Source organism: Columba livia, chromosome 5 (assembly GCF_036013475.1).
Source record: "Columba livia isolate bColLiv1 breed racing homer chromosome 5, bColLiv1.pat.W.v2, whole genome shotgun sequence".
In the NCBI taxonomy this organism is placed as follows: Eukaryota; Metazoa; Chordata; class Aves; order Columbiformes; family Columbidae; genus Columba; species Columba livia.
In genome coordinates, this window is record NC_088606.1 from 24,009,252 (window position 1) to 24,021,518 (window position 12,267).

Consider the following 12,267-nt stretch of genomic DNA (forward strand, 5'->3'; position numbering starts at 1 on the left):
ATTTCTAGGATGAAACTTACTGTGGCAACGGCTCGGCCCACACGAACAATTCCAAAATCATTGGGATCCAGGAACTTGTTGCCATACAGATAGATGCCAGAAGTGGCTGCTGTCAACGAAGCAAGTTTCAAGGCCCTTCGTGCCATGGGTGATGAGTCCTGCCAAGATACAAAATAGCAACTATAACATTTGCGAAGGATGTAGTGATCTAATGCCTATAGCCCCAAGGGACATGGCAATCCAAGTTTTAATTGCTCCTTGCTGATGCATTGCTAGCATGCCCTCAGGCAAGAGCTCAAGCAACCATGCAGTAACCAAAAGCAAGCTCTGACTCCATTGCGATTTCTAACTCAACAGTGTCTACGGGCCACAAAGCCAGAAGTAACTCATTGTGATAGACCTTGGGAACCCAGAACAAAATATGTGCTCATGGCCCCAGATGCTTTACAAAGAGAAACAACAGGTGGACAGGGACAAGGGAGCAAGCGCTCACCAAAAGTCAGTTCTGATCACAGCAGTAGGCCTCATCTTCACTGAAAATGTTTTGAAGATATCCCAGAATAGACCCATCGCAAGGGACCAAGAGAGTATCAAAACAAGCAAGGTTTAAAAAGAGCTCTTGCAACACCAAGAGCACCCAAAAACTTGTTGGGAACTCTACCAGACTGGGTGTCAAAGTGCCTTGCTGCTGGTGAGCCGTGGGGCACAGTCACACACAACACAGGGGATGGGGAACTGCTCAGAGTGACCAAGCAAGACTTGTTTTATCATCATCACCATCCTGTTCAAGTGCCAGGCGAGGACTGCAGTGGCAAGAACAGACATCTGCAGGAAGCAACAGCCTAATCCTGGCCCCGTCACAGGCCCAGCACAGGCCTCGCTCCTGAGGGTGGGGAACAAATGCACTTCCCACACTAAGCACTTTGGAGCACCGCAGCATATAAAAATAGTGTGAACATGTAGATCATTACACGTGATAGACGTGTTATAATCTCCATGTCACTTTAGAGGATTCAGATCTGAAAAAAAAAAAAAGTTACAAATCAGATCTATTTTTCTTTCCCTCCCCATTGACTGGCATTGGATAGAAAAGATGATCGACCATTCTTTCTGCTTACACCCTGAACCAAGAGCGATGGTTCACTCCCTCTGCAAGCGCTCGAGAGCACCCTCTAGAGCACAGGCTTTTACCTTAGCCAGATGGAGTCCACCTACTCTTAGACTTAATTGAGAAACTTTCCTGCTTCTGTGAACCTTTAGTGGGGTCAGTCTGGCTCATGCCTTTTCTCTTGGAAGCCTTGTAAACAAAAAACACATGCAGTGACACGGGTCAAGCCTTTCAAAAACACCTCACAAGAACACAATCAGCAAAATAGGTTAATATAACACAAGAGACCTCTGTACATGAACCTTAGTTGAATTTTATTATTTCCTTTTATTTCCTTACAAGCCCTAGGTAACTTTGAGGCAAAAAAGCTGATATACATTCTGCCAGCATCAGTCAGAGCCGCCTGCAGTACCCCAGCTCTTTCTCCTGTCACAAGGCTTAGCTGGCTGATCACGACTCCTCTGAACCTACGATCAACTTCAAGAGAAAATAAATCTGGCCCCTTGACTACAGCCAAATGAACATGCACTTCACCAAAAAAAAAGGTGCCCTCCTCCCCTGACCTGACTGAAATTCTAGAAATTCTGGGTATCTTCCTGGAGGACGGATCTCGTTTGTACAAAAATTTCTTGTATCTTCTGTCACCTTCAAAAAACCATCTTCTGCTAAGTGTTTTAATTAAACCATTTCTGCTCCTTGTTTTTGTAAAATTTCTTTTACTGGAAGTGAAAGGTGCAAACAGTGACTTTTTTTAAACACAGAAAATATGCCTCTCTCTTTCATTATTCTTAGCTTCACCTTCTTTATTACCAAAAGAACATTTGCTTGAAAGCAGGATGCAACTCCATCTGTTCTTGCATCTTATTCCTACCTGAAGCTATAATCTGCAGCTCATGACATCACACCTATTCCCATACCCGCCAGCTGTACAGCATGAACAGAAGATGGGAACTTTAGGGAGCAAATAAACAGGCAGAGCAGCTGAGCTCTTCAGCAACAAAGTTCTTACTTTCATGTTTGATGTGTTGTATCAATAAAAAGGGAATAACTAAAAGCCCTCCAACTTAAGGTATAGAAATGGATTGTCAGCAATCAATTGTATTTCACAGTTTTCCACAAGGTGTTGAGGAGCCTTTACAACACCCCCAGGGGCACCTCAGAGACCCCGTCAGCTGTGAAATTCGCCTCACGATGTCACCACCACTCGTTATTTAGGCCTGCGCTGATAAATCAGCCCCGCTCCTCTCTCCTGCTGGCTTGACTTCCACACGACTCCACACACACAAGGTGCCCTTTCCCCACAGCCGGGCCCTCCTAAGCCCACCCGGGGCTGCTGGGACGGGCGGGCGGTTGCCGGTGTCCCGCCGGAGGTGGCTCCCTCCAGGCCCAGCACCGCCACCCGCCCCGGCGCGGCCGCACTGCCCGGCAGACCGCGCTCTCCGAGCCCCGGCGGGACCGCGGAACACCCGGGGGCCGCCGCAGCGACCCAGCGGGGCCGATTCGCCCCGCGAGTTCGCGCCCGCGCCGCAGCAGCGCGGCCAGGGGCTCCCCGTGAAGGACGCGAGGGGCCGAGTCCGGCTGCTTTCGGTTCTCCCCCGGGTGTGCCGTGCCCCCCGGCGCCCCCCGCCTTTAGAAACAATCCCAGCCCCGCCGAGCCCGGCGGCAACTCAGCCTCTGCGCCCGCGGCGGGGCTCGGCCGCCTGGTGCCGGCCGCCCTTGCCGGCGGCACCAGCCGGGGCGCAGAAGGGCCGAACCGGGCCGATGAGCCCGAGGCCGCAGCGGGGTGTGGGAGGGCAGCGGGGTGCGGCTCCGTCCCCGCCGGACCCTCCGCAGCCTCCAGCACCGCGTCGGCCGCAGCACCGACGCGCGGAGCCGGCACTTACCGCCCTGCCGGCACCGCGCGCTCAGCCGCCTGCTCCCCCTACGCTTGGCACATGGTACGTTCCTGCCCGCACGGCCTGCTGGGACATGTAGTCTTCGACCGGCCTCCCGGAGCGGCGGTGGCGCGGCAGTCGGGCGAACCGCGGCCCCTGGGCGAGCAGCGGCCCCCGGGCGAGCCCGCCGGCCGGCGCTGAGCCTGCTGCGGGGGTGCGCGCTGCTCCCCCTCGTAGCTACACAAGAGAAGGTGCACGGGCAGCACCCTCCGTTCAGTGTACAACAGGGCAACACCATATCCGCTTTACCAGCGGGGCTCCCAGCCTGGCACAGGTGCCCCGAAAAGCCGTTTTCTGTGCTCTTAAAAAAAAAAAGAAGATATGTGTATACATATATATATATATATATATATATATATATATGTTTTCATACATTGGAAACCATGCGAGACAGTAGAAATACCAAAGTCGGATACCAGAGCGTTCGCTTTCTGCACCTGGGGGAGGTACTGGCGGGGCGCTGGTGCTGGATGTCGGTTTGACCAGGGCACCAAGTACACTTTCACCTTGTGAGTCCGCAACACGTCACGATATAGGTGCGAGCACAGCCACCTACGCAGCCACAGCGCGTGGGCTGCAACGCCGTGTCTGTTCACAGTGCTGAGCGAGCGCTCTCCCCACAGGGCTCCTGGCAATAGAGTCGAGCACTCGTACGGCTCCTGTTGAGCATGAAACAGTGTTGTCCATCACGCAGTCAGAGCCTCAAGGAGCGTAAATTTGATAGCATACACTATGCAGCTGTACTTAGCTTTTATCATTTGGTGAAGTGTGTACATGGTTACCCAATATCATCTTATATTTAAAGGCGTAATTCCAAAGGCTAAAGAGATGTGTATCATAAGTATGTCAGAAATTGCTGTTCTCCACCCAAGACAATGATTCAGTACAACTGTGTTCATCAAGCTGTTGGCAACAAGGAAAATTATTGCAGAATGAAGGGGAAAAAAAAAAAAAAGAGCTTTCTCTGCAGCTAACCTCACATAAGAAATGAAAGTTGTAATAAATTTTATCTTATTCAAGGTTCAATGCAAAAGCAATCTCTTCCCCAAAGTCTTCTTGCAATAAAGATTATGATGAAAGAGAGAAAGAACGAAGCAGAGAATGAAAAAATGTTGCTGAATCATCATAAATATTGTACGAGATTCATATTTCCTGGAGCAAATACCTAGTCTGATAGTCACCCACTTGAAATTTAGCATTTCTGGTTGAACTTTCCCCCTATTGTGAAAAGCAGGAAACTCAATGTTGGTTTCAAGTCAGTATCTTTCTGATAGAACCTGCAATTCAGTAACACCTGGGAACCCACAGTGGAAAATTTTAAGTACTTGGGACAAAGTTAAGGACATAGCTATCACGGTTAATCTCTAATAGTTTAAAAGGATGCCAGAGACCAAAACCAGAATGAACCCAAAAAAGTTTGTAATAATTCTCTGAGAGTTAAAGTTTCCAACAGGATTCTGGAAACAATGACACAAACCCAGGAAAGCATCACCACACTGTGACCATTCATATTTGCAGGGATACAGGTGCACCCAAAAAGGTAGAGACAGGGCAAAAAGGGATCTAGAAATACTCAGATTATGAAGGAAAATGTCTCACCTTCTAGAAGGAGGAGTAATAAACTGGGACATTATGCTCAAGGAAAGATCCTGATGACCAGCTTCTCCTCCAGGACGAAAAGGTTTTTCATCCAAGCCCCGTGAAAAGTGCTGTAAAAGTAAGCTTCTCCCTGCCTGTGGGACAACAGCATGTCAAAGATTTTCCTAAAAGACCAAAGCAATATTGGAAATATTTGCTGGGTATCCCTTCTGTTTCCATTTGGCTTCATTTCACTTTTGTTTTCCCTACTTGTCCCCTGCAGCAGATATTAACAGAACTGCCTGCACAATGTGGGCTCCTTCACAAAGCAGCTACAGGTTATGAAGGGCAGAGTTAAGGGTGATCACCCGCCAGCACACTGATGATACAGGGTCCGCATGCTCAGTTGCTGCATCAGCCACATCATGGCAAAAGTGGTTGTACAATTCAATAAGTTGCTTCCCCTCTTGGACAGATAGGAGCTTTTGAACATCAGTTACCTGCAGGTGCAGTGAAGCATCCCAGCTTAGTCTTGGACCGTTACAAAACGCCTAGGAAAGACTATTTGTTGGAAGGAAGCTTTATGGTTTAGAGGGTGATGTTAAAAAAGGAAGAAAATAAAAAGTGAGGGAGCCGTGCATGTGATGAGAAATTAAGAGAGAAATAAGTGCAGGCTGAACATGAAGTAACCACTCTGAATCACAGAATAAAATAAGCTTAGAAACATATGAAAAATATCTACTCCTGTACCTACTAACACCTGTGGAAGTTTTGCTATAGATTTTTGTGTTTGTAAATTCACAACCTCCATGGCTCAGGATGATACTGGGTGTATGAGTGGGGTATCCACTTAAAACTACTGTGCTACTGCATATAAAAAAACAAAATAGAGATTGTATCCTCAGCACAACCACTGATCGCTGATCACAGCTCGCTGTTTTCACCCAGAATGCTTAGGACTGCTGCCCAGGTATCAATCCCTGCTTTAACCGCTGGATCACACGCGTTGGCAAAGCTCCCAGCAAAGGGAGCAGGTCAGTATCTGATTTTTGATGGCCTCTCCTGGAAAAGCTATGGGAGGTAACTTCAGATTAATTCTGTTCCTTGCAGCTCTTGGTTAAACAGGCTGGCTCTGGGTCTGCTGTGGAGAGGGAGTTAGAAAAAAAGAGGCTTTTGTAGTATAACAATGCTGTGTGCCGATGTGCAGTGGGCAATTATGTAACCAACGCTGAATCTTTCTATAATTAGAACAAGCACCTAGTTAGAGTGATCAGAGCTCTTTTGTGTGAGCCTGCATGGGGGTAGCAAGAAAGAGCTTGGCTCAAAAGAAAGATGCTGGCTTGATTTCCCTTTTCCTTTCAACTGGTGAATAAATTAAATCTCAGATTACCCCAAATTGCTGTGAAAGATGAAAAGGAAAAAGCATTTCCTTTTCATTCTTGTTGAAAACATTTCCATACCAGGTGTGAATCTCATGTAATGCAGAAACAAACCCAAGGACTCAGGCCTCTCTGTCCCAAGCAGCTGAGCAAGAGGCGCAGCCAGATTGCCCGAGCACAGGACAGAAGGACAGTATCAACCCTCCCTGCTGAGAATCAACCTTTTTTTTTAATATTTCCTTTGGTGAAGACCATGGCAAGATATCTGGAAAGTCTCACTTATACCAGACATTCCTCACATACAGGAGAAGGCACAAGAAAAGAGAAACAGTCTAAACAGTCTGAGAAAGCAGGTGATCCTCTGATTTGGTGGGCCCAGAGAACTAGTTTAACAAGGAGACATGGGGAGAAATTGCTACCAGTGCAGTGGGAAGAACAGCTTGACCCAACAGACCCTTCTTCACTCTTCTGCTCTGTCCTCACATTCTGTAGATGGTCAGCAACAGAAATACTGAGGCAGATCCATCTTCTGGAGCTGTAAACAAGTTCAGCTCTAAAAGTCACCGTAGCAATGCCAATCCATACAAGTTGAAGATCCAGCTGGTGGAATCTCTGCTGCTAGAGATCTGTACTTCAGAAATATTTTCTGATTCTTTTCTGGTTAGTTCAGGTCACCAAAATAAATATTACAGTTATCTCTGTATAAGGCTTGACAGATGTGCAAATCAACATGGAAGACAGGAAGCAAAACAACCTGCCTGGAGCTAATTCCAGAAGGAAGCTTAACATAGTCCCACAGGTCTCCTGCTAGGCCAAATCCACACACAGTCTTGGTCCAGCTTAAACTGGAGATTAGCAGGTTTCGTTTTTATATCAGCAACAGAAAGCTCAGAGCTGACACTGGGAGCCGTCCCATTTTAGAATAGGGTCTTCTCCCCAGTCATTGTACAGAGCCAATATCTAGATAAGGCATCTCTCAAAAGAAACATACCCATTGCTCCAGGTCATTCAGTCCCTTTGAGTCAGCAGTGACCAATGTCAGAATGTGACAACAGAAAGTGATGTGCTGCTCAGAGAGCTGTGCTTCAGGTGAGCTGCAAAATCCAGTCCTACTAGTATTTTGTTCCTTCAAGGCCTTTGCTCAACCTTGTTACCCAATATCAGTTTAGACAATTGCATGCCATGTCCATACCTATGTCTTATCATTTCTGTTGGCAAAAAAATTCCACTTTACTTTTCTGAAGCTGTTGGTGGCTAAAGGATACTCCACTTCTTCTTCCAGGTTGCTGGGAAGTGTCAGTTGGCCACCATGTCTTATGTTAAAAGATGGTTATTATCCAGGAGTGGAACGCTTCCAAAACATTTGCAAAACACCCTGGAGTCTGGAAGGTGTTACAGAAGTACATGAGATCATTTTTGCCTATCTGAGAAAGTTTACTTTTCTACAAAGTAAAACAAATAATAGAAATTAAAACAGCCTCCCTTCCAGTCATTCCAGATAATACAGACATGGCTTGAAGAATCTAAAGATTTTTATGAAAGCACTAATAGACCTTCTGATCTTTTTCCCCCAGCTATAATTATTCCTTCTGAATGCTGCCTGTAGCCTCTAGGGGACTGTGAAATGCAGGGGTTGCTGATGTGGCTGAACCTTTCCATCAAGGTAAATATCTTATTTTTCGCTGTTTAGCATCTTACCTGTGGCATAATTTATCCCTTGAGTTAAGAAGTGTTGTTTATTTTGATATTTTTTATCCCACAATGTGCAGTGACTGTTAGGCATACAAATGTCTGATATTAACAATAGCTTATTCCATTACTTTGTATTGTCATCTTCCTTTGTTACAAGATATTTCATGAACCATTTAATTCTGCATTTGCAAATGTGAAAAGTGCTGAAGTAGATAAAAAAAGTGCAGGGGATTTAACAGCCTAAATCTGCCCCAAAAAACTATTCTCAAAACCAGTTGTGGTATACACATCAAACTAAAAACGTCACTGCTGGCAGCCACGCCAAGGATTAAGTCCTCCACAGAGCCTGAACCCCTTACTCACCACACAGAGGATCAACTTGGTGTGATCATTCTGGGAAAAGAGACGTATGTGGAGACCTGATAGCGTTACTGTCCAGAAACGCTAAGCAAAAAATATAATAATAAAAATAAAAAGGAGATCATCCTTCTTTCTTAGAGACAGACGTATATTTGGGGAAAATGTGTTTAAGGATCTCAGAGCCATTTCTTGCCTAGTGTTTTCTCTTATCGGAGCTCTGCAAGAGCTGGTGTCAATGAACCATTACCAGGTCTGATCCAAAAAAAGTCCAGAACTAGGAGACACATGAAGATGCACAGAGATGACAAATTCACAAGTCAGAAGAGAATATTAACTTCTCTTGTCTGGTGCTGTATATACTGGGGGACATGATGTTTCACTAGCTGTTCCTGTATGAGCTCTGGTTGCTCGGGCTTGTAATAATGGAAGTGTCTCTTCCCAAGAGACTTCAGCCTTTATGAGAAGATGATGGATTGGAAAGTGAACACCTCCCAGAGTTTTCCAGAGGTTAATCACTCCCATTGTTAAATATTTCTGCCTAATTTCTCATTTTAATTTCCCTAATTTCCATTTCCAGTCACTGGTTCTTGTTTTTTCTTCCTCTATGAGAAAGTGCTTTCAGATCTTCCATTTCTAACTTGCATAGGTACACATATGAAATGATCAAATATCTTCAAAATCTTTTTGTAACGAGCAAAACATACTAAATGTTTTAATTTGCTTACTCAGATCATTTCTCCTTGTGATGTAATTGACAATAAGGACAGATAAATGGAGTTCACCTCCTCCTAATTTTGGAATACAACATTTACCTCTTAAAAGTTCACCACAAAGCAAGTTTACTTATTTGATTTCCCCTACACTTCCAGTCAATATTAGCTTTATATTATCTTTGTAGTCTTCTGTCCTGGTTTTGTTAAAAAACAGGATTCTCTTTTAGTGAATTTTGCCTGTCAGCTAAAGCCTTCATATTAGCTGCATTTTCCTGAAGAACTAGATAGATGTTTTGGTAAACATAGCAATGGAATGCAAACTTATTGATAAGCATGGATGGACATCTCAGGAGAGGGGCAAGGAGAAACTGATGACCAAGAAACTGACCAACTGTGTAAAACATTCCATTCACCTGAATACTTCATATTAAAGTGGGAGATCACGAGGGATCTCATCCATTTTTCCTTATGGCCGACATTAGGAGAGGACCTTGCTAGTCGTCCCTGAGAACTGAGGCCTAGTGAGAGACTGAATCCAGCTCCGGTTGGCTGCAGAGTCCAATCCAGGACTCTGGGTGCCGGCTCTGCAGTTGCTGAGACTTTCAAGATTGGGTTTGTATATTTTGTATTATTTTCTCTATTCTTATTAGTAGCATTAATAAAACATTGTTAATTTTTCCAACTCTCTTCTCTCTGTCCTTTTCCTTCCCAATTGCCTGTCCTTAGTGGGAAGGGGGGAGAGGGAGGGGCAAAAGGGGAAGTGTGTGGGGGGAGAGGAGGTTAACCATACGTCTGCCAGGGTTTTTGTTGTCACCCCGCAATCTAAACCCTCGACATCTTCAAACCCTATTCAGTCTTCCAGCATTGTTTTACAAACTTGAACAGTGGGACAAAACGAAGTCCATCTAGAGTTCACTATGTCCCTACTTACACATCCATGGGCTACACGTGGCTTTTTGTTACTTCATAGCACAAGAAATTCATGCTAAGCTGCTTCTCTCTCATAACCCCCCTGAATCCTTTTTGGAATCCCTGTTTTCCAGGACAGTCTGTACTTAACCCGCTCTTTCTTACTTCCAGACACAGAAGTTTGCACAATGTGGTATTGAAACACATTTTGTTTTAACGTATCCCACTTACCAAGTAATCTAGCTCACCCTGGATGATTCTCCTCTCAGTGTTACAGCCTTTCATTTTGACATCCGCAAATTTTATCTACAGTAGTTTCATACTATTGCCAGCTGATGAAAATGATGACTAGTATAAGTCATAGTGTCCATTCCTCTGTAATTTCCTCGGAAATACCCTTACGCAGCATTGATCCACTGCCGACAATTCCTTTGCTCTTTGAAACGCCAACCAGTTGTCCACCCAGATAGCATACATCTTCAGGTGTTGCACAGTGCTAATTCTTTAATCAAAACATCATGAGAAGCAGAAGGCAGAAGTAATGGAAGGTGTACAAGCTCTAAGGACAACTATGTGAATGATATATTTATTTCACCTGGTGGCTAATCTCACACAAAAACTTAACTGTTTTGTCAGTTGAAAAACAAAATTGGCAAACAAACGAACAAATAACAAACAAACCACAAGCACACCAAAAGACCATTCTACATTTAAAAAAAAAAAAAAGTTATTCAATCAGAAAATAAGCACATTCTGGTTTTAAGAATCTTCCCACTTTCAAAGAAGTAAGCACATTCAGACTACACTTGGCCAAGTGCTTGTTGCTTTACAACAAAGTCTGAATGGTCCGTTTTGAAAATGTTGCAAAGATTCAAACTTTCCAAACTTCCCACAGTTTTTGAGTTCAGAACTTCTCAAAGACAATTTTTTTTTTTAATCCCACTAAACATTTTTGACCAGTTAAACCACGTATGTAAGCATTTTCTAGGTAATGCAGGGCAAGGACAGGAAGTTATTCACAGCTGGATTAGAAGCATACGCATGAAATAAAGACTATGATATGTTTACAAAGCCATATGGTTTTGAATAAGCTTCTACAGCCCCTTTGTACCATATGGTCCACTCTTTCCAGTGCTAAGAGCCTTACATATTCACAAACTCAAAATTAGCCAACTCAGACACCAAAATTAAACCAGAAAGAGTTTCAAGGGGAAGAAAATAAAGTCTTAAAACAAACCCGTGTTTCTTACAGCCAGACAGCTATAAACAGCTGCAAGCATGAAGAGCTCACCGTCTGCAAAGAGAAAGTGACTGCACCAATCTAAGAACAAGCTATGAGACTGAGGAAACCAAAGGAGCATTTGCCTCGTGCAGGAGCTGAAGCAGATTGCTCACATACAATTTTAACTTCTAAACAATAATTTTGTACTGTGGCTGTCATATAAACTGTTGCAAAATAGCTCACGAAGTTGTATATTTACCATACAACACTAAAAATGCCTCACAGCAAAGGAAGAAGGAGAAACATCAAAGTAGGAAGGAGAAAAGATAAGTTTTTCAGCTGAGACTAGTATAACAGCTGGAGAACAGATACCCAGGCAACTTCCAATGGTGAGAGTAGGCTCCTGAATCAGGAGGCAATATTGCCAGATGTGACAACAGCAATTCTGTAACTAAAAGACTGACAGAAATGGGTAGGAAAGATGGTGGATGAGTTTTGCTCAGGAAAATTATTGGTAAACAATACAAGTCAAAGTCTTGTATCCTTAGCTTTGTCCAAAGTGTTCATAAGAGGCCAGCTGCCTCAGAGTGAAGGGGAAGCATCTGTCATGCATAGAAGTGATGACACACTTGCTGTCACCACAATGCAAACCCAAAGTCTGATTCCCACTGGAGATGATGTGAGTTTTGGCATAGAAAGACTGCAACAAGGCTGTCCTTACCTTCCTCCAAACCCCCCCCGTCCTCAAAACTGTAGCAAATGAATTTAGTCTGCAGGACTGGTCTGCCCTGCAGATTAGACAATAAAACAGACACAAGGACTAGAAGACTGCAAGATGGACATTTAGTGTGCCTTATAATCTTCCTGCCTCTTACGGTAAGATTTTTTTATTTCTAATAAGGATTGTATTTATTTATTAATCATTCTACCCCTTTCTTCTCTGTCCAGCTTGTTTCGCTTCCAGATGAACCATACCTAATAAAATGGGACTCTTATCACTTTGACTCACTAGATGCTAACATAATGATAAAAGTTACTAATTAATAACTAAATTTCAGTGTTTATTATATGGTGACATATACTACCACTTCAATACAAATATTAATAGCAACCTACCCACGTGAATCTCCATCCAGCTCCCATCTACTACAACTCCCTGACAAATACTTTTCATTATTCCACCTTTTGATTATACTCTAAAGAGTGCATCTCGTGTTGTGATTTAATATGTAATGTATGGATTCCCATTAAACACAGACAGTACAACTCCCGGCATTTAATGTGGGAGCTTTTATTTTAAATCAATATATTTTTACACTACTTTCAATCTCTCTTCTTTCTTTCTCTCTCATGTGCCAATTCAATATCTAAG

At 43.9% G+C, this 12,267-nt stretch overlaps 1 protein-coding gene across 10 annotated transcripts in view; it reads right to left on the reverse strand.

The window, feature by feature from the left end:
- ADCK1 (aarF domain containing kinase 1) overlaps nt 1-12,267 on the reverse strand; it is a 93,153-nt gene that overhangs the window by 80,020 nt on the left and 866 nt on the right. For 5 of the 10 annotated variants that reach the window (XR_010472852.1, XM_065063811.1, XM_065063809.1 and 2 more), the window contains exons 1-2: nt 2,992-3,125; nt 21-158 (exon numbers count right to left, since the gene is read on the reverse strand). Coding sequence is in view for 8 of the 10 variants with exons in the window: in XM_065063811.1 (XP_064919883.1) it covers nt 21-146 (126 nt within the window). In the remaining 2 variants the exon portion in view is untranslated. Of the gene's footprint in view, nt 1-20; nt 319-493; nt 654-2,991; nt 3,126-12,267 lie in introns of those variants that run through there. The other 5 variants (XR_010472851.1, XM_065063808.1, XM_065063806.1 and 2 more) reach the window with 4 other exon arrangements.